Source organism: Aricia agestis, chromosome 14, assembly GCF_905147365.1.
Source record: "Aricia agestis chromosome 14, ilAriAges1.1, whole genome shotgun sequence".
NCBI lineage: Eukaryota > Metazoa > Arthropoda > Insecta > Lepidoptera > Lycaenidae > Aricia > Aricia agestis.
Window position 1 is genome coordinate 10,812,600 of NC_056419.1, and position 20,787 is coordinate 10,833,386.

The 20,787-nt window shown below is 34.5% G+C and overlaps 1 protein-coding gene across 7 annotated transcripts in view; it reads left to right on the forward strand.

Moving 5' to 3' along the window:
- Positions 1 to 3,273: 3,273 nt before the first annotated feature.
- Positions 3,274 to 20,787, forward strand: part of LOC121733820 (transcription factor collier) — a 63,235-nt gene continuing 45,721 nt past the window's right edge. For 6 of the 7 annotated variants that reach the window (XM_042124197.1, XM_042124198.1, XM_042124194.1 and 3 more), the window contains exons 1-5: positions 3,424 to 3,502; positions 5,267 to 5,402; positions 10,920 to 11,076; positions 15,297 to 15,360; positions 17,720 to 17,775. In XM_042124197.1, coding sequence (XP_041980131.1) covers positions 5,275 to 5,402; positions 10,920 to 11,076; positions 15,297 to 15,360; positions 17,720 to 17,775 — 405 coding nt within the window. In that variant the 5' untranslated portion in view covers positions 3,424 to 3,502; positions 5,267 to 5,274. Of the gene's footprint in view, positions 3,503 to 5,266; positions 5,403 to 10,919; positions 11,077 to 15,296; positions 15,361 to 17,719; positions 17,776 to 20,787 lie in introns of all 7 variants that reach the window. The other variant, XM_042124200.1, reaches the window with a different exon arrangement.

A 20,787-nucleotide genomic window follows, 5' to 3' on the forward strand; every position in this document is an offset into this window, starting at 1 on the left:
GCCTTGTCTCTCGCCGCTCGTGTCGGTCTTCCGCCCCACTGGGTTATAAGAGTAGAGTAGAGAGTGCTCTTGCACACACACTTGGGCACTATAAAATTACTCCTGCGTAGCTGGCCTGGTTTCAATGAAACCGGCCTCCGTCACCGAATCCGGTGTGGGAGCTATTATTATTATAATTTATAACAAAAAAAATTGTTCATCATTTCATTCATGTTCATCGCTGGGATTAAAACCCAAGACTCCTTGCTTTCGACAGTAGGTACGCTAATCCTCTAATAAGTAAACTAGGTCAGCCGCATCCATGGTCCTATTTCGATCCAAGCCAAATTGTCGGGTAAAAAAAAACCTTAGATTTTTAAATATAAAATCATGTTCTAGGACTCATTACAACATTATGTGTTATTTTTTCTATTAAACAATAATTTCTATCTACATAATATTGTCCGTGTTGAGTTTTAACATCTTACATTGTACACCCGTCTACATTTTCAATAACCCAGCAGCCGGCACGTTTCAATATTGATCTAGCGTCTTGGCCAAAACAATATTTCGCATTAGTCAAATCTCTAGGCACTGTGAGTGGGCGTGGCCGGTGGGCGGGGCCGGCCGGTGGGACCTCCCAGATGGTCCGCGGAGGTTTCACAACTTTGAGCAATTTGTTTTTGACTTTGACGGTTATGTTTTTAATGTAATGCTAGTTTCGCCTGTGACTTTCTGTACAAAAGCATAATCTGCAACGAACTGCGTAAATTTTTTGGGAATAAAGTTTATCTATGTCCTTCTTCGTTGCTTAAATCGTTTCAATGCTAAATTTTAATTTCATTCCCGTAATTTCGAAAGATGAAAGCAAAGCAAATAATTCCTTTTGGCTTGTATTGGTCATTATAATATGTGATAATATTCCGAAAGACTGAAGTTAAAGCTCCAATTTTATGAAGCATCCTATGAATGTAGATTGTAGACCATTTTTTTTTCTAAAACTTTAATACATTGGTACACAACATTAATCAAAACACAAACGAAGAGTTATTAATTAAATAGTATATACGAAACATAATGATATTATATTTGATTTTTGTTTAAAGGTTATCGAGAGTTCTTATGGCCCGAACCACTAGTCGCAAAGTTTCATACAAATAGTTTTTTTTCACTCGGTACGGTTTAAAGGTAAAAATATTGTCAAGCAGCATGTAAACAAGTAGATACAGTAGTTTTATTGATAGGGGGTTTTATTTTGCATAAAATTTCAAAGTTATCCAAAAGGCCCAAAATAAACAAACTGGCACAACACACAATATTTATTTTAAGAACACATGGCATGAGAGGACCATAATATTAAGTATAACATATTTCGGCACATATTGTTGCTTTACTAGAGAAACATTAAGTCAGGTAGTTCTAGAGAAACACTAAGTTAGCATCTTATTATAGTATAGTAGCTAAGTAGTTTTCATCTTAAAGAAAACTGGTCGAGATATACCTACTTACACCTATTTTATTTTTATGGGTTTCATTTAATCTTCTTTAGACAAACATTTTCGTAATCTTTTTATATTTGCAGTTATAAAACAATCCAGTTTTATAATAGTATTTATAACTAGCGTGAATGAAAATTGTTCATGCTTAAAGGTTCCGGGGGAGACTCTGGAATGAAGCGCGCGTCACGTCGCCGTTAATTCGTGATAATGTGTAGTTGTTAAGTTCATATAATTTTTATGTATGTCAGTCATTAAGGTATATATTATATGGGCCTACATAGCCTGATTTAAATAAATAAATAAAAAAAATATTTAAAAAGTTCACGCCATTATCGTAGACACGTTAGAACTTTATTGCCCATAAATAACTAGATCGTTCATTATATGTCCACTTAAAAGCTATGAAACTCGATGAAAACTGAAATTATCGCAATTTCCTGATAAACCTGAGCAAAACTAAAAAAACAAAAGAAAACCCGAGATGAAATGGAAAAAATACATTACTTCACAGAAACACTCTACATATATTTACTCTACAACTTTGTAAATATTGCAATAACTGAAATTTACTAATTATTCTTAACAATTAGAGCTAGGTATAATACTCTACATATATAGCATAATATTATACCTAGCTCTAATTGTTAACTCTGAGTCTAAACTCTAAACTACTACTGCCAAACAAAATTAAATTATTTTTTTAGCACTTTTTATGCGAACAAGTGAAAAATAAATCCACTCACATTAAAGCATAGGAAGAGAACTAATGTTAACTTCCCTTTCTACTAGGTACTAAGCTCAGAAATAGCATTGTATGTTTTAATTGAATCATGAAAATATATTATAATGTATACACAATACCATACTTGTATTATAAATGCCAAAGTATATCAGTTTTAGAAACAATATTTGAAGACAACCATATTATTAAAAATATACAGGATACGAGTATCCCGAAAAATTTACAACGAGCCTGAACTTTTTTGGTTCAGTCTAGACTCAGTATCATAATCATTACCCACACAGTATACCTACCTACCATACCACAGCCTCATCTCATCATGAATACAGAATCACGTCAACAAAGTGACATTTTAACCGTCAATTTAATTTGCAGTAAAAAGGATTAATGACGCCATTCCCTCGAAGTTCACATGAGCAATTATTAATGTGGCGACAAACCTCATCTCACAAGTAGTTAAAGTCAATTCCCACTGAAATTTCATCATCGTCAATCTAAGTCCGCTTAATAAATCCTCCGGGCCCTCCCCCGGAGGACGGAGGTCTAGATATTGTCCCTCTCAAATCCCTCTGTCCCTTACGCGCGGCGCAGGTAAGCGGTCTCAGAGGGAAACCTAGCCGACGACCCCCAATAATCGACCGCAGCGCGGCGGGAATGCACCGCAAAAATACTTTTAAATTTCGAATTTTTTATTTGAATTTTTGGAATATAAAATTCTTAATGACACTTTGCTATTTTTAGTTTTTAATAGGCCAGCAATGCACGAAAGCAGCGCCACCTACTACAGGAGCGTCGTCTCGCTCTTGTGGCGAGGGCGTGTCCCCAGGGCACCTCCCAGCGGGGACGGGGGCGCCGCAGCGAGCACTCGACGCGATCCCGCGACGCTTGTTAGTGCTCCGCAAATCCGCAGCGGGATCACCCGTACTACCGGGACTATCCCCACACGATAGCGCAGAGCCGTCTATCGGACCCATTAGGGACTTCTATTATTGCGATTTTTTTTTACAATTTAAACATTTTAGCACTACGATTTTTTGGAATTTCGCTGCGTGATTTTTTGTTTTGTGTTACTTTGAGTACGAAATAAAGTGCGGGAATTCGGAGCCCTCGGTCGGCCGTTTTCGCGTGTGTTCGCGCGTGTTCGGGGAGCCGGTCGCGATTCGGTCGGACGAGTTGAACGCGGCGGCGGGCGGGTACACGGGCTCCCCGTGGCCGCCGCTGGACCTGGACCCGGTGGGATGGGGCCGCAAGCTGTACCCGACTGGGGCCACCCGATCCTCAGGTAATTCTAAATACAAATATTCAAACCAGACATTTCAAAGAAATATTTTTAAAAGAGTAAAAGAAGAATATTTGCGCAAACTAAACAGTACCTTCTGGCAAATAATTCAAATTAAAAAAAAAACATATAAATAGGGATTAAAGTAAAATATAAAATATTTTAAAATTTAAACTTAACGGTTTAAAATGACACAAGGGGTACTAATGACATATAAATATAATAATATTCTTGTATATCTGATGACATACGCTATTTAAAATAAACAATTACTAGCTATTTGACCGATCTTTGCTCGGTATTCGATAAAACACGGATAAAATGACATTTTCTAAAAATGATTCCCAGCTAGATCAATTTATTGCCCCCGAGACCCCCTATATACTAAATTTCATGAAAATCGTTGGAGCCGATTCCGAGATTCCAATTATATATAATATACAAGAATTGCTCGCTTAAAGATATAAGATAATTATTTCATTTTGGCTACAGCGTTGTTTGTTGTCATTTTAGAAAAAATATTGCAACTGGTATACTTAGAAGAAGTATATCAGTTGGAATATTTTTTCTAAAATATCAAAAATGTTTGGTCACTTTTTGTGATATATTAGTACAAGAGTTATTTCAACACAAGTCTATAAAGACAAAATATTCTAGAAATTAACACTGTGGCTATGTAAGTTTGTAGGAATTTTTTCTAAAGAATAAAGATCAACAGATACTTTTGTTTTCTAAAATACAACTTCATTAATATTTCATAGCCTGTGTAGGTTTTCAGTAGTCCATAGCACATAATACGCTTAATCTAATCCAGGCTCAACTAGCTTAATAATAATATGTTACTTAAATTTTGGTTGTTAGATACTTGAAAAATAGAAATAATTTCATTTTGCCTAAAAAGTAGTTTTAAAATATTTTAAATAAATGTTAAAATGGTTTGCATTTTTTAAAGCCACATAAAACGTTATATTTTTTTTTCATATAAAATATTAATTGAGAATTTATTTGTTTTAATATAATAAATTTATAGTTAAAATTCCAGATTTATGTATCCGTTTTATTATTCGTAGACCAGTAGTAAAAAAAACAAGAAAGTACCGTGTAATATAATATTAATACAGAAAATAATTCAGAAACAAAATTCTTATAAGTGTACTTATTTGAAAAAAATAATCATCATTGTCAAATTATCTTGTTATATCATTTTATTAGTATATTATTATTAATCGATTTAAAAGTAAAAAATTTAAATTGAAATTACATACTTAATTTGGGCTTCATAGCTTAAATTAAGTATGTAATTTCAATTTAAATTTTATTAATTGTCCCTCAAAAATATTGGTACTTTCAATAAAGTTATTTTTGATGCTTATGCGAAAACTTTCAAAGACTATCAAACAATAATTTTATAATAAGCGACAAAACAATTTTTAGGATTGATAGAGTTCTAGAACGGTTTATAAGTTTAAAAAATATTAGGTAGGTACATTTACAGTAAATTAATTATTATTGTGATAATGTTAAGGCCAACTGTAAGAAAAGAATAATAAAATCTTATTGTAATACTAGCTGACCTGGCAAACGTTGTTTTGCCATAAATGTGATTTCTAGTATCAATATAAAACGCAGATAAAAAACCTATTCTCAGGCCTAACGAATGTGGATACATACAAAATTTCATTAAAATCGGTTGAGCCCTTTTGGAGGAGGTCGTGCACAAACAATGTGACACGAGAATTTTATATATAAGATGTTTATCTCTTGTAGGAGGTCTAATGTTCGGGCTTCATCATCAAGAGGCGGCGGGCGTGCACGCGCAGCCCCGCGGCCCTGTGACGTCACTGAAGGAGGAACCCCTCACTCGAGCTTGGATGACCCCCAGTTCCCTAGTTGACAATACCAAGTAAGTACTACCTAAAGCCAGGTTCAATCTTAAACACGCGTTTTATTACTTAGAAAAGTACGCTTTTGTGCATATTAATAGAACATGAATTTTCTAAAACCAAAAGCATGTTTAAAGTACCAAACAAAAACGGGTACGTTTTTAACAAGCTCTATAAGAAATGGCTAGTTTAAGGTTCTTTATAACGTCTTGATATCCACAATCAACAGTTTTATATTTATAAATTATTTCAAGCACTTAAATTCAGGTGTTTATAATTCTGAAAACACCTAAATTGAAATTGGATTGATAAAGCGCCAGTGCCTAGGGCGCCTCTTAAGTTAGATCCGTAACTGAGTATTTAAATATTTGACAATTTAAATTATTATATTTTAGTACTTTTTAATAAATCAAAATGAAATTTGTAGAGTACCTACTAAAAAATATATAAAAATATCAGAACAAAATATTGAAAGCAAATATTTTAGTATGAAAACTGCCATAAAGTAGCCCTAAATAATTCTAATTTTGCTGTGTCTAATGTACCCCAATCCACTGTTATTTTTAAACAACTGTCAGAGTACGCCCTATTTACTCGTTTGATAAGCTTATTAGCGAAAAGAGCAGTTGGATTTGCACCCACGACCACTACCAAACCGCTACAGGATTAGTAATTCAATAAGGTTATCTTTACTCAAAGTTTGTGGATTAGAATGGTCATTGGATAAAGAAGTTTATTTTGGAATTCTGGTTCCTATAAACATTGGTACTAATGGTATTATCTATGCAAAATTGTCTGTTTGTTTTAGACGTAATTAAAAATGTGATTTAATATAGTTTGAGTACCGGGCAAAGATGTAGTTTTTATTCCGGAATATGTCCGGACACAAACAACGAAAATAAATATTAAGTACGAATTTCGAAACAAAGTCTTGTGAATCTGAAAGAAAAACCACAACGCAGACGCATAAAATTAATAAGTTTATTCACACATGGCTTAAAAAATATTTATTATTTTGTAAAATTAACAGTAACTTAAAAACATTGTCGTAAATGCTTAGTATACTTACTTTATAAATACATGCAAAAATTCGCACAAAAGAAGTCAGGATTTTCACCTTGTATTATTTAATTCACCTTGTATGCTTCCATAATATTTTTGTACAACAGCCGTATTTTCACCAATTCGGTCCTGATGGCCAGATTGAATAAATAAATGAATAAAACAAATTGCAGGTGTTCGAAATCTTTTCTGCAGCATTTATTTCGCTGGCGTAAAAAATGCGAGCCGAGCGTAGTAGTGCAGAAATGGTTACGTCATTTTTGAAACCAATTCTTCGTAGCTTAATTGGTTTTGAGAAAAACGTTTTATTTTAAAACTTTTGTAAATGTATTCTGATAGTGTGAAATAAGCTGAAGCATTTTAACGATATCGTTCTTATTCACGACAAAAGTATTTAAGTATTTTTTTAACGAAACGATATAAATTGTAGCCTTGTCTTACAAAAAATTAACAATTTTATGAAATTTTACATTTCACAAATTATACATTTTCGTCTAAAATATATTTTTCCTAACTATGTAATACATACTGAAATAATTTAAACATTCATCACAAAAATCATCACCCCACAAAGAACAAATTAGCAAACAAGTGGAGCTACCTGTTTTTTACCCTAACAATAGTAAAATACCTGCAGTGCCAATATCCGATACAATAACGGTGTCCAATCAGGGGTCGAGTTCGGGCGATAATGAAGCCAAGTGTATTCATAAGCGGAAAGGGCGTTATAAATCATAGGGGTGTTGTGACTGTACAGATAATGAACGGGATATAAATTAAAATTTCAATAGCGATATATTACAGGATAGTAGTAGTTTTTATCTCTTTTGGCAACTTTGTTTTATATTTTGTATCAGAGAAAATGTGAAAATGTTATGTGCGTATTTTTTAATGTACGCTTACTTATTTACCTTCGTAGTGTGTATAGTTTTATACATAGTGGACACAAAAATATTTTAAGTACATATTATTAATCGTAATAATGTTCTGTTATTTAAAGCAGTTGCTTAAGTTGTATATTTTTTTCTTTGAGGACTAAAATATTTATGTATTTATTTCACCACCGCTGCAAAACAGCTCTTCGCCCTAAAACAACCTTTTAAAAAATTCTGGAGATACCCTCAAATATGCTGATAAATTCATGCTGGAGTGTGTAATGAAGTTGCACAACAATGCGCCATTTGGGTTTGATAATGTGACGTATTGATACACTACCAAATTAACGCGCTTTGTGCCGAGGGTTGCGGACATCTGTCGCGTTTTAGATCCACGTATATTTACTCAACATAATTGAGGGTTTTATATTTTGTTAAGATAAATATTATGTTATGAATTGTTGGTTATTATATTTTTTGTAGAGTACCTACTAAAAATGTGTCTGCATAAAGATGTTTGTCTCGAAAAATAATGTTTTGTTATGTAAATAATAATTATCTCCCCATATAGCTAGGATTGCTTGAACTAAGGAAGTTTATTTTATATAGTATGTAGTACATTTTTTTAATAGAAAATACAATTAACTTGGATTTTTTTTTATAAAAAAATGCGTAACAAAACTTCACGTACTCGTTATTAATTTGTTGTAATTTAATTTAATCTGCATATAACACGCGAGTTGTAACGGCACCAAAATTAGACGGTAGAATGAAAAATGTTGATGACAGGGTGATGACACCCTCATTTGTCGGGTTAATTCCGACCATTTAGCCCCCGGGGTCAGACCATTGATAACTTCATTAATATAAAGAAAAAGTTAATTAAAATCATCATTAACTAGCAGTCGCAATCAGACATTTTACTATCAATTAAACTTACTAGTTGTAAACCTTTTTCAAACCATTTCTACTACATCAATTAGCTACTTTATTTCTGCTTCTGTATCAATATAAAACAACATTAACTTTATATAATATATTTTTGCTCAAGCTCCGAAATTACTTATCGAGTTTTGTAAAATTAGGCACAGATGTAGTACGGAGTAGAATAATATAGACTAATTTTCATGAACAAAAAATATGTGGTTTCCCTTCGATCACTAATATTAGTGATCGAAGTGGTTTCCGCTGAATTTTTTCTCAAAATCTAGCAAATTACAAATGACCTCAAAAGCGATTTCCCCAATCCAAATACACTAGAATACTAGATTGACAAATACGGTGATCTGTAAGCAAAAAAGCCTAATACCTGGCGAAACTGCCGACTATAAATAAACAACGGAAGCGACGCGTGTAGTATAAAATGGCAATCGCGAAACCAATTTGTTTACGCAAATTCTGCAGTGAGATGAATGGGCGACCATAGTAATACGTAGTGCTGTGCCACGATGGCAAACACTCGAGCACGATGTATGGCAAAGACGTATATCATTTGTGGCATGCGTAAAGATATATTGGATCCTGGTTAACAAATTTTAGAGCAAGCTTGTTAACACTATGCCGAAGTTACGCGACGGAAGTTGCGCGGCTGATTATACGTTCGAAACATTCAAAGGGTCTTTGTAAACTGAGTAATAAATGTAATAAAATATAATGCTATCCAAAAGATATTGTACATATTACAGGCACCAAAGCAAAAATTGTGAATTTTACATGCTAAACGCCATTTAAATACATCGGCTTTGTTGGTGCGGTTTAAATGCGCAATTCTCAACTGCACTTCTCTCAATTTGTCTAATGAGTTCCATTAGTAAAAGAAACAGAATTATTCTACCGTAGCCGTTACACAATTACGTAGATATTATATGGTCGTATAATAATGTCGATAATTTCAATTTAATTCGCACATCACTAATGAATAATACACTCGATGCAACAATGAGTAATGAGGCCGAAGATTTGATGAACTGCAGTTCGGTAGTATCGATATATTTATTACCAACTGTCAGACGAAATCCTTCCTTATTCTTGTCGGATAAGGTCGCAAATAGTGTTGGGAAGGGAACACGTGTTGTCGATATAATAACTAGCGCTCTCCGTTTGTCAGCGTAGAGATATCGATTCTTTGGCAGCGTTTAAAATTTATCGTATCACCAAATCTGTGCAGCTAATAGTGGGTATATCGTGAGTCGTGACTGATTTATATGGAGTTGGAAGCGCCGAAAATGTACGAGTGTCTCCGAAAGTATTTGACAGTCTTACATTTTTAATGGTGAGAATTAATAATGCTCAAAGGTTTATTTACGTAAAAATAAAATGTTGACCTCTTAAAAGGCCGGCAACGCACCTGCACTGCAGCTCTTCTGATGTTGCGAGTGTCCATGGGCGACGGTAGATGCTTTCCATCAAGTGAACCGTTTGCTCGTTTGCCCCCTTATTTCATAAAAAAACCGCTCAAATCATCATTTATTTTCCTATAATCATAATATTATATGATGATTATAGGAATATAGTAGATATGAATATGACGAAAATCAAGGTAACAAAATTATAATTATTATCATAATATACAAATCTAAAAAAATATTAAAAGTAAAAAATAGAGTGTTTTTGCAGTAAACACACTGAAAAAAAAAAACAAAACGAGCAAACATTATTCTCAGAAACTTATAAAACAACATTTATAATATATTATTATAATTCCTGTTACACAATAAAGGAATTAAGCGACTTTTAACCGGTAAATTTCGTTTCACATAACAAATGACAGATGAAAACCAATAGAGACATTACGGGCGGTTTCAAATTTGTAAGCTGCGGGTGTCCAATTTTTTTTACAAGTTTTTGTTTTTGTTTGTGTTTGCTTTATGGCTTCGGTTAGCGGTTTGGATTTCTTTATTTCTTTTCAGCCTACTGTTGTATTGTTTAAATTACTGTTACTCATTATTGTACTAGAATATTTATAACTTAATCTTTTTCACAAAATGAATCAGCGCGTTGGTACTGCAAGTTTGTAGAATTTTATCCTCTGATTTAACTCTAGCTAATCAGTTTGATTTAACTCTAGCTTTTACCCAAACATATACAGGGTAAAAACCCTGTATATGTTTGGTTTTAGTAGTTACATAGTGATAATGCTTTAGGGTGTGTATGTTTCTCTTATTTATTATAGATTTCTCTGTGAAAGTAGCAGCGCTAGAAGAGTAATTTTTTTTTGTGATTTGTATAGGCAAGCGCTTGCGTGTCACAACTTTTTTCTTCCATGAACAAAAAGAAACTTAGGTCTTACTACAAAAGATTTAAACACCTGTTGAACAGTTGATTAGAAAAAAAATTAGTACATAAAGGTGTCAAAACAACTGTTCAACAGATGTTTAATCTTTTGTAGTAAGACCGTTAGTCCGTTACTCTTTAAGAGCTGCTACTTTCACATCGAGCTCTATATAGGGGACCCATACACACCCTAAAGTATTATCACTATTCACTTACACCCTGTAGTTTTGTTACACTCTGTTTGGCTTGGCGACGAATTCGATCCCAAGTAATATTTTTTTTTTGTTTTTTTTTTTTTAGTTTTTAACTATAAACTTTTTTCTCTAGCACGGTGGGCGTAGGCCGCGCGCACTTCGAGAAGCAGCCGCCCAGCAACCTGCGGAAGAGCAACTTCTTCCACTTCGTAGTGGCGCTGTACGACCGAGCCGGCCAGCCGGTGGAGATCGAGAGGACCGCCTTCATCGGGTTCATTGAGAAGGATCAGGTCAGTGGTTTTTTTTTTTATTTAGGCTTTTGTCATGACACCCTGTATATCTACCGTAAAAAAACTCGCTCATCAGCTTCCAATTTTAAATTGGACACAACCAATGTACAAAGTCTTACATTACCTACCTCTATTCATATAATGGAGAGGAAATACTTGTTTCTTTGTTTGCATTAAATATGATCCACGATTATTACTGGATTTAATTTGATGGAATTATATTGACAAAAAACTTGAGAGGTGTCAAGGGACACCGGCATGGAACGAAGTCATAAAAAAAAATTAAGAGCACCGCCACCCCCATTCAAATGACCCGCCATAGAGGAATGGTAGAATTTTAAATATCCCGCCAGTTGAGGTCATCGCCACATCAATGCCCTCTGCCCCTACTTCGCAGCTGGTACTAAGAAAGTGTCGTTACAACTTTTTTCGTCTAGCCCCTTTTCGCAACGCGCGATAAATAACTTCGTTCCTAAGGGCGACAGTTGCAAATAGAGTCAACAAATAACATCAAGATTAAGTCCGCTAAGACTTTAGTGATATTTTACCTCGAAATGATTACGGAACTATATTTTAAATTAAATAATAATTATTGTGCTAGTGATCATTGTAAATGAATAAAAATGTACGTCATAGCAAAACATTAATATGCTACGAAGTGTTTTGATCCATCTTTTTCTAGCAACTATAGGTAGTCTTCATTGCTGTACGTTTTAACCTCTAAGTCTTCTTTTATATTCTTGGTATTAAACAGAAGATTTATTTTTAGCTAAATACGCGCATTTGAGCGGCATACGAGGTGTATAAAGGGCGTTTTTCAACATATTCAACACGTGAAACACAAAATGGGGCGCTGATGAGTTCTCATTCATACGGCGACTTTGTGCGGCCCCGAGATAGCGATAGACAACATTCACTGTACACTCAGTCGAATATAACTTCTTAATTTTTTTCTTTTTTTTTTTCTTTCAAATTTTAAAGTCAGACGTAATAATATACAGTCAATAAATAGTCAATGTTATGAGTACAACTGTTGCACCAAAAATACGTGTGTAAAGCCATTTAATTTTTCTTTATGTCTTAATAAAATTAAGAGTAAGACAAGTTTTTGTTGGAGATATTCCTTCATTCAAAAGTTTTAGAATCAGAGTCCAATAGTACTAGCACGGCGTCCTTCGGAAATGCGAAAGTATGGAAAAACTGTGGAAATAAACCTAAGGTGCCGTTCCGATCTTTTTTCGTTCCGAAAAATTCAATTAAAATGCCAATTTATGACACACTATAGTATATGTCATAATGTAGGATATTATTTGAATTTTTAGAACTATAGTCTGTCATAAAGTGGCTTTTTAATTGAATTATTCGGAACTAAAAAAGATCGCAACGGCACCTTAAGTTTATTTCCACAGTTTGTCCATACTTTTGCATTTCTGCTGGTCGCCGTGCTAGCACTACAAGGATATTTAGTAGAGAAGTGGTCAAAGCTACGTGTAGGTACAGTCGCACTCAAAATACGAGTATGAAACTAATTATTGTCTTGTCTTACAAAAATTTAGAGTGAAATAAGTAATTTCATGGATATAGTGATTGTATATCAATATTCACATTCAGGGTAAACTCGCAAGTGAAATTTTTCTTTTTTCCAAAAAAAGAAAACTGCAATAGGGCTATTGCAGTAAAAAAATCGTATTCTTTTTGTTCCTTATAAGTCAACAATTGGTAGCGATTCTTACTAAAAAAAAAGAAAAAAATGCTAATGGCATTAATCTTTTTACTTCTTCCACTGTACACTAGCTGGGAATAAAATCTCGCCCATCGATTCGGGTCTCGTATTACGACGATAAATAGAAGAGCGCCAGTTTTTTGGCAGAGCCAATAAATGGAACCTATTTTATTTGTGTATGTCAGACATTGTCAGAAGAAATAAAAACGGATAAGCTTCCTGATCCGACGCTTTCCAGTTGGAGTTTTCGAGAAAAGTTTGAAGATGAAAGTAGAGATGAAATGATGAAATTAGCGAAGAAGTTTGAGTTTATAATTATTTTAGACTAGAACTAAGAGCGACTGAAAACCCAACAATTATGGACCGACAGTTTCATGTCAATTCCGAAGCCAAAAATTGATAAAAAACATATTTAATAGGATATCATCTTGCTTACTTTTTTTTATGAAATAAGGAGGCAAAGGCCCTTGGACACTCGCAGCATCAGAAGAGCTGCAAATGCGTTGCCGGCCTTTTAAGAGGGAATAGGGTAGGGGAGTGTAGGGAAGGGAAGGGAATAGGGGAGGGTAGGGAAGGGAATGGGGTAGGGGATTGGGCCTCCGGTAAACTCACTCACTCGGCGAAACACAGCGCTAGCGCTGTTTCACGCCGGTTTTCTGTGAGAACGTGGTATTTCTCCGGTCGAGCCGGCCCATTTGTGCCGAAGCATGGCTGTACATTTTCAACACCAAAAACTCACTCACTATTGCCCTCTTTTCGGACTCAAAGTAAACTCTACTCTCTTATGTTATTCTAAATACAATTCAACTAAATCTGTTCAGTGGCTTAAACGTGAAGAGGTAATAGACAGACAAGCTTTCCCATTTACAAAAGTTCATAAATAATTCCTGAAGTTTTATCATTATAACACTAACATTATATATATTATCAACTGGATGACTCGTTAATTTTTCCGGGATAAAAACTATCATTTATGTACTTTCTCGGGACTATGGAAGTATGGATATTAGTGTATATAGATGTTTTTTTAAAGAATTATCCTTTAATGACCTTGCACAATATCAGTTCAATAGATATTTTGTTTCGACACAGACTTACATCATTGTGTAAGGTTATAATGACGTGTTTATGCAGACCCGCGATACCATCTCCCATCAATCAGGATCAGACACTGCGTTGGTGGCATTCGGCTACTTGTGGCCCTTACTCGAAACTTATTCGAAATCGAATTTCGAATGATCTGATGTCGATTTTGATTCATCTTCGGGACTTACGAAATATTACGAGAATTTAATTTATTAATACGAAATCTAATACTTACGAGAGACGTCTACTGAGTAATTAAATTTAATTTTAATAAACGGCTTAATAGAAAATGTATCTCTCTGAGTGCGTTACTTTCAAATAACATCGGCCAAGTGCTACGTACCCTTACCCGTAGTGCGGAACCCTTCATAGGTGAGTCGCCTATGAAGGGTTCCGCAGCAGCAATAAGGTTTATTTTTATGAAATTAAAAGGTTCACCAAAAATTTACATCTTTATGATATTGTATGAACTTTCCGATCCTGATGTAGAAGCTTTTAAGATTGAGTTGATTCGATTTTCGATTGTGTTAGTAGTAGGGGCTTAATACAATGTTTTTAAATAAAATAAAACAATAAGAAACTCGCTTGTTGAATTGGAACGAATTACTGCGCGTAAATAAGAATAAATCTAAAAAGAAATCTTAGGACGTATCTCAAACTTAAATACAACAAGCTCTTTATGTTTAAGTACATTACTGAATTTAGAATTTAAATAAATATCCTAACATGCAGCAGGAAAATGGAGTAAGAAAGTATTTTTTTAATGATTTTAAAGTATGTATTAGTTCGGCCTAAAGTATTAGAATAAAGTAAAAAGTATAGTAGACTGACAATTAAAAAACACCAACAAATATTTTTAATTACACGACGACCTTGAAACAATGTAAACAAGTAATAAACGAGGAAACAGAAGGTGGGCAGAGTAAAGGTCGGGTGTTGTCGCGTCGCCGGCGTGTTAATTATTCACGATCAAGCTACGAGTTAAGTTCTTACAGAATACATACAGACAATATAATTACTATTATTTATTACAACGCAAAGAGGTAAAGTCTCTTTGTTTTCATTGAACGGACTTCGAAACTATCAGATCAATTTTAGTAAAGGCTTCATATTATGCGTCCTACTATCGTGGAAAAATGCACCGTTCCTGTGTAATTTTAATTTAAATAAAAAGTTTAATTAATAACCCTAGTCCCTAAGTACAAATATAAAATAACATTAAAATTATATTACTTTAGGTGCCCCTATTTATTAGTTTGGCGACGGACCTGCAGCTCTTCTGATGCTGCGAGTGTCCATGGGCGACGGTAGTTGCTTTCCATCAGGTGACCCGTTTGCTCGTTTGCCCCCTTATTTCATTAAAAAAAAAAGTTTTTTAGTTAAGTTATTTTAACAAATAATTTTGTTTCAGGAGGCAGAAGGGCAGAAAACTAATAACGGCATCCAATACAGGCTGCAGTTACTATATGCAAACGGTGAGTTTTATTATAAAGATTCAGATAAACATATTTTTTTTAAGTTAACTTAACGTTGGATCACACCAACATGAACAGAAAATAAGAAACAAAATTATTATAGAGATTCGAAATTGATTTATATCTATAAAGCGAAACCACATCGCACTATAACTTTTTGCACTATGGTGTGTTGCATTTTTTTAAAAGGTATAGTTTTTTTTAAAAGGAATAGTTGCGTTCTTTAAATAGTATACTGTATTATCTGCATCGCAGCGTTGATCTTAAACGCGGGTTACACAATACAAGACGATGAAATTCAACTCCTCGTTCAACCCTACTTTACGTTTTGTTCGTCCGAGTTCAGTCAAAACATCGCCTGCCAATTATACACTACATAGAATACGTATTTACAAACGCTGCGACGACTCAAGTCGCAACGCACCGCACGGAGCATTATGGCGTCGCTCTAATACAATATCACAATTTCTAAACTGATTGTCCATCTATCATATCAACTAAATTATTCACATCTCAAGTCCTGTGTCATGCGAAATATTTGTTTGTAGACAGAGCAAGTTTAGTGGCGAATATCTCCTTAGTACTCGAGTAAATCAGGCCATTTGCCATGCGATTCTGCATCTAAATCCCTTAACATAGGGGTCACAGATGGGCTCATCTTAAATTCTCCTGGAGACAATGCACTCGCCGGTCGCATTGTAAATATTTGTCGTCTTGGCCGTTTGAGCCGGATAATGGAAAATTGCCACCGAACAGACAGCTAGACTATGAATGATGATTGCGCAAACTCCTTGACTATCTATGCCCTACACACGGGACGATTCGTCGTACGATTAATAGTACAGGAGTCAGATATCTCTTGATAAGCACAATATTTATTTATTTATTCATCATCATACCCTAAAGCTATTATACTTTTTCACTTTGTAGTAAAATAGTTGTAATTGAAATCCATCTAGCATATTATAATAGGTGAGCGATAATAATAATACAAAATTATTTAGACAGTAAAGACACAACGAGAATACAACTAATACACAAAACAAGTATTTTAATAGTATTTTCAATTTAGACAAACTTACAAACTTAAGAGTAAAAAATGCTATTGGGACAGAATTGACACAAACTGGTTTGATTAACTGTTCAGTTTGATCGTTACGTGTGTAGTGGGCATATGATGCATTTCATAATTAATACCGAATGGGAGACAGAATGGGCAGTTTCAATCAAGCGATTTGGCTGCATTCTAGATAATTTGTAACCTCGGTTTGGCTATATCTATTAGCCAAATTGATAAACTAATAGTTCCTTGTATAAATATTACAACGAGGTTTTGCTGTCCCACTATTAAAGGATTTTCATGAATCTTTTTCGATAAAACTTATGACTTTTACCAATATTAATTCATCATCTGCAATAATAATATTCAAAAATTTCGTCACCTTTTTCTTTTCTTTTTTTGTTGTATTATAATATTTTATTTTCTTTTTGTATTTGACAGCATTTTCACTGCAATTGTAATTTATTCCTTGTAATATTCGTCCTAATCGTGTGAAACTAGTCTGGGAACAAAAAAGGGGGAGGCAATTTCAGAAGGCTAACAAATTGCTGTCTGCTACGGCGTAGCGGGCTACGACGCTACGGCGTAGACTGCTACGAGTTTATTACGTCCTAGATACTATTACATTTCTCTACATATTTAGCTATTTTTAATGAGGTTTTATACAAGTTAAGTTCCTATGAAGTGCAGGAATATTATTAATTTTAAAGTTTTGTTTTACTATTTCAGATGTACAATCTAAAATATAATATTTATTATTTACTAGATGACCCGCGAACTTCGTTACACTTAACTTCTAAAATTTTCCACCGTAACTGTTCTTGGACTTCTACGAACATTTGAAGACCGAAATTATCCAAATCGGTTCTGTCGTTCCTGAGGTATACCGTATACCAGACTTACAAAACTGAAGATTCATTTTTATGAATATAAATGCAGATTGCTTCACCAAATCAAATATGCGAAACTAAAATAAACAAATGAAATATGGATTAAACTTAATTATTAAAAAAATGTCGGTTATGAAGTCTAAATATTTCTATGGCAATAAAGCTTATACCATAACAATTCCCTTCCCTACCCTCTCCTATTCCCTTCCCTTCCCATTACCCTATTCTCTCTTAAAAGGCCGGCAACGCACCTGCAGTTCTTCTGATGCTGCGAGTTTCCATGGACGATGGAAGTTGCTTTCCATCTGGTAACCCGTTTGCTCGTTTGCCCCCTTATTTCATAAAAAAAGCATATTTTAGGCATTTACTCTTATTTTTGGCAAAATATAACATATGTGTTTCTTTACAGGTATGAGACAGGAGCAGGATATTTTCGTGCGTCTTATCGACTCCGTGACGAAGCAGGTAAGGCTAACTTTCACTGAAAACTTTACGGTACTGAACTAAGTTTAAAGTCAACGAACTCTCTACTATCTAAGGTCATCTCTAGGTCTAGGACTATCACATCATCATCATTATGAGCTATATGAAAATTATTTTTTGTCGACAAAATTAGTGGCTGTAACGTCTTTTGTACCCCCAGCAAATTTATACAATCCAAAACAAAAATTAGATAATTACGCAACAACTTTCTTACTTCCAAATCAAAATCTCTAAATATAAATAAAAGATTAAAAAATCGAATTATTCAACCTTTGCAACTGCAGCCCCTGCAACTGGCCAACAATAAAAAAACTTTATTCGAAATTCAAATCGACCGCCAATTCGATCCCACTGCGGTCGCGTGGCGGACACGTGATCGCCACGTGGCAGATTGTCATCGGTGCGATTAGCCCACGGCCCACGCCCACCAGTGGGCATCATGCCCTCGTTACTGTTCTCCTGTTACATGACAGTAGTTTGACAGAAGTTTGTGTGCTGACTCGGAGATAATTTGACAGTCGAGGGAAATCATAAATTGTATTTTTTATGTAGCTTCTCCATGTTGGCCAATGATGATGGACAATTAATGTGGGTAAAGAGGGACATATTCGGCTATTCGACGTCGATTATAATAAGTATTATTATTTTTCTTTACCTAAATTTAAAAAAATGGCTAAACTGAAGGTGCGAAAAATTAAAAGTTAACATAAGTTATTAATTATTATTTAAGATAGTCCTGCTAAATACAACTATTACATACTTATTACGATCGTTTTGAACTATTTTTATTTTCATGTGTGAGAATCATACTAGCAAAATCGCGCGTACCGTTTTACAATGGATCATCGAGTTACAGCTTAAAATCTGATTGACACAGAAGGGTTTGTGCACATGTGTCATAATTATCATCACCGCACCACTGCTCATCTAATAATGTGAACGGGGTGGGAAATTCGATCATATTTCAAGTATTTAAGCCTCATAGAGGACAATGGCTCTCTAAATACACGTTTGTTGTGTACAATAAAAATAGTGCAGAGTTTTGGTAATGTAAACTTTAATTCATTCTATTTCCTATTCTGTTAAATATAAATTTAAATTGCTACGTAATATTAACTTTTCAGCATTATGGTGGGACTGAACATATTTGAAAAATTAATAAGTATGGAGATTAACAAACCTACTGTGTTTGAACTTTGAATGCTTATACTTTAGAGCAATATAGTGAACAGAAGTACATGAGGTTTCGCCAGTTCTTTTCATATTATTGACTCTAAACATTTAGGTGTTATTAAAAATCAAGGAAATGGTTTTTTTTCAAACTTTCTAATCCTCGTACTACATATTTCGCAATTACAAACTTTTAGTCACATAAATAACAATTTGCGTAGGAAACCATCATGGAACTCCTCACATATATAATATCTCGCACGTTGAAACAGGAGGCCAATTACAAAAGATTTATGCTGTGAACATAATTAACTTAGGCCGAGACTTAGCGGGGGATTACGGAAATATGTGCCGTGTATACCGCACGCTTATTATTAAGGGTTTTTTCAAAGGTTTGTGGGGTTAGTTCTCAAACTAGTGCAAGAAGGAGAAAACAGTTATTCAGTAATCTGAAATATTTTTTAAAATGTAATAGAAAAGTATAACCCGTGGAATACCAGATTGAATGTGAAATACATCACTAGATGTTGTCCACAACGTCATTGCGTGGAAATTGAATTATCACTGGTGAATCATATATTGCATTTCTCCAGTTTTTTTTTAATGAAATAAGGGGCAAACGAGCAAAGGGGTCATCTGATGGAAAGCAACTTCCGTCGCCCATGGACACTCGCAGCATCAGAACTGCAGGTGCGTTGCCGGCCATTTAAGAGGGAATAGGGGAGGGTAGGGAAGGATATAGGAGAGCGTAGGGAAGGGAAAGGGTAGGGGATTGGGCCTCCGGTAAACTCATTTACTCGGCGAAACACAGGGCAAGCGCTGTTTCACGCCGGTTTTCTGTGAGCCCATGGTATTTCTTCGGTCAAGCCGGCCCATTCGTGCTGAAGCATGGCTCTCCCACGTCTCAATTCAAAGATCAAAGATTAAATTATTTACATTTCCCGGTAGGTAGCTAGAAGAAAACGTTGACTTTTGTAATATTTATGGATCTATACACTAACAAAAACATGTATTTAAGGCTCTACAATGGTATCAACATATATAAATCACTTTTGATTAAGCCATAATCTCGTAAAACCGGAACACTTAAACGTTATCAATAAAGGGGACTCCTGTCGGAGTACACGATCGTAATCATATTTAAGTTATTAATAAAATCATCGTTAAGGAGAGGAGAGTGACACGCAAAACAGTCGTTCACTAAATGTACGTCAGATAGTCGATTTAATTGTATTAAAACGTTAAGCGGGGGCACTTCCAATCAGCTAATGCCGACATGCGAGCTCGACACGCAAGAATTTCGTCTAAAATTACTTTTTAATGGCAATACAGCGAAAAATTGCACGGCTAACTCTTAGGTGTTGTAGAGGCTTTTACATTATTTCATTATCCATTTAAAAATTACTACAACCCTAAAAATGGCAAAGAATTTTAAATTATTTGGATGATTGTCTGTCTTTGCTAATCGGAAATGAATTTTATTTCTTTAGAAATAACAGATGACGTACAAAATACGTAAAGGTCTTACTTTTTGCAATATTTTGCACTACTTGTCAAAGTTTAATAAATTATTTTGAGTACACACTAAGCAGGGTACGCGTTTACAAAGCATTAACGCTATAAATACCTTCCACTATTTATATTCTCACACTAAATCACTATCATATCAATATCTAAAATATCAATCTACCCCCTGTTTGCACAAATTCTTAAGATTCTATGGCTCCAAAATGAGATTCTCGCCAAATCCCATAGAAGTATAGGATTGTATGGCTCGGCGTACGCGCGCCACGTGCCATACTGATTATGTTGACTTACTAAGTT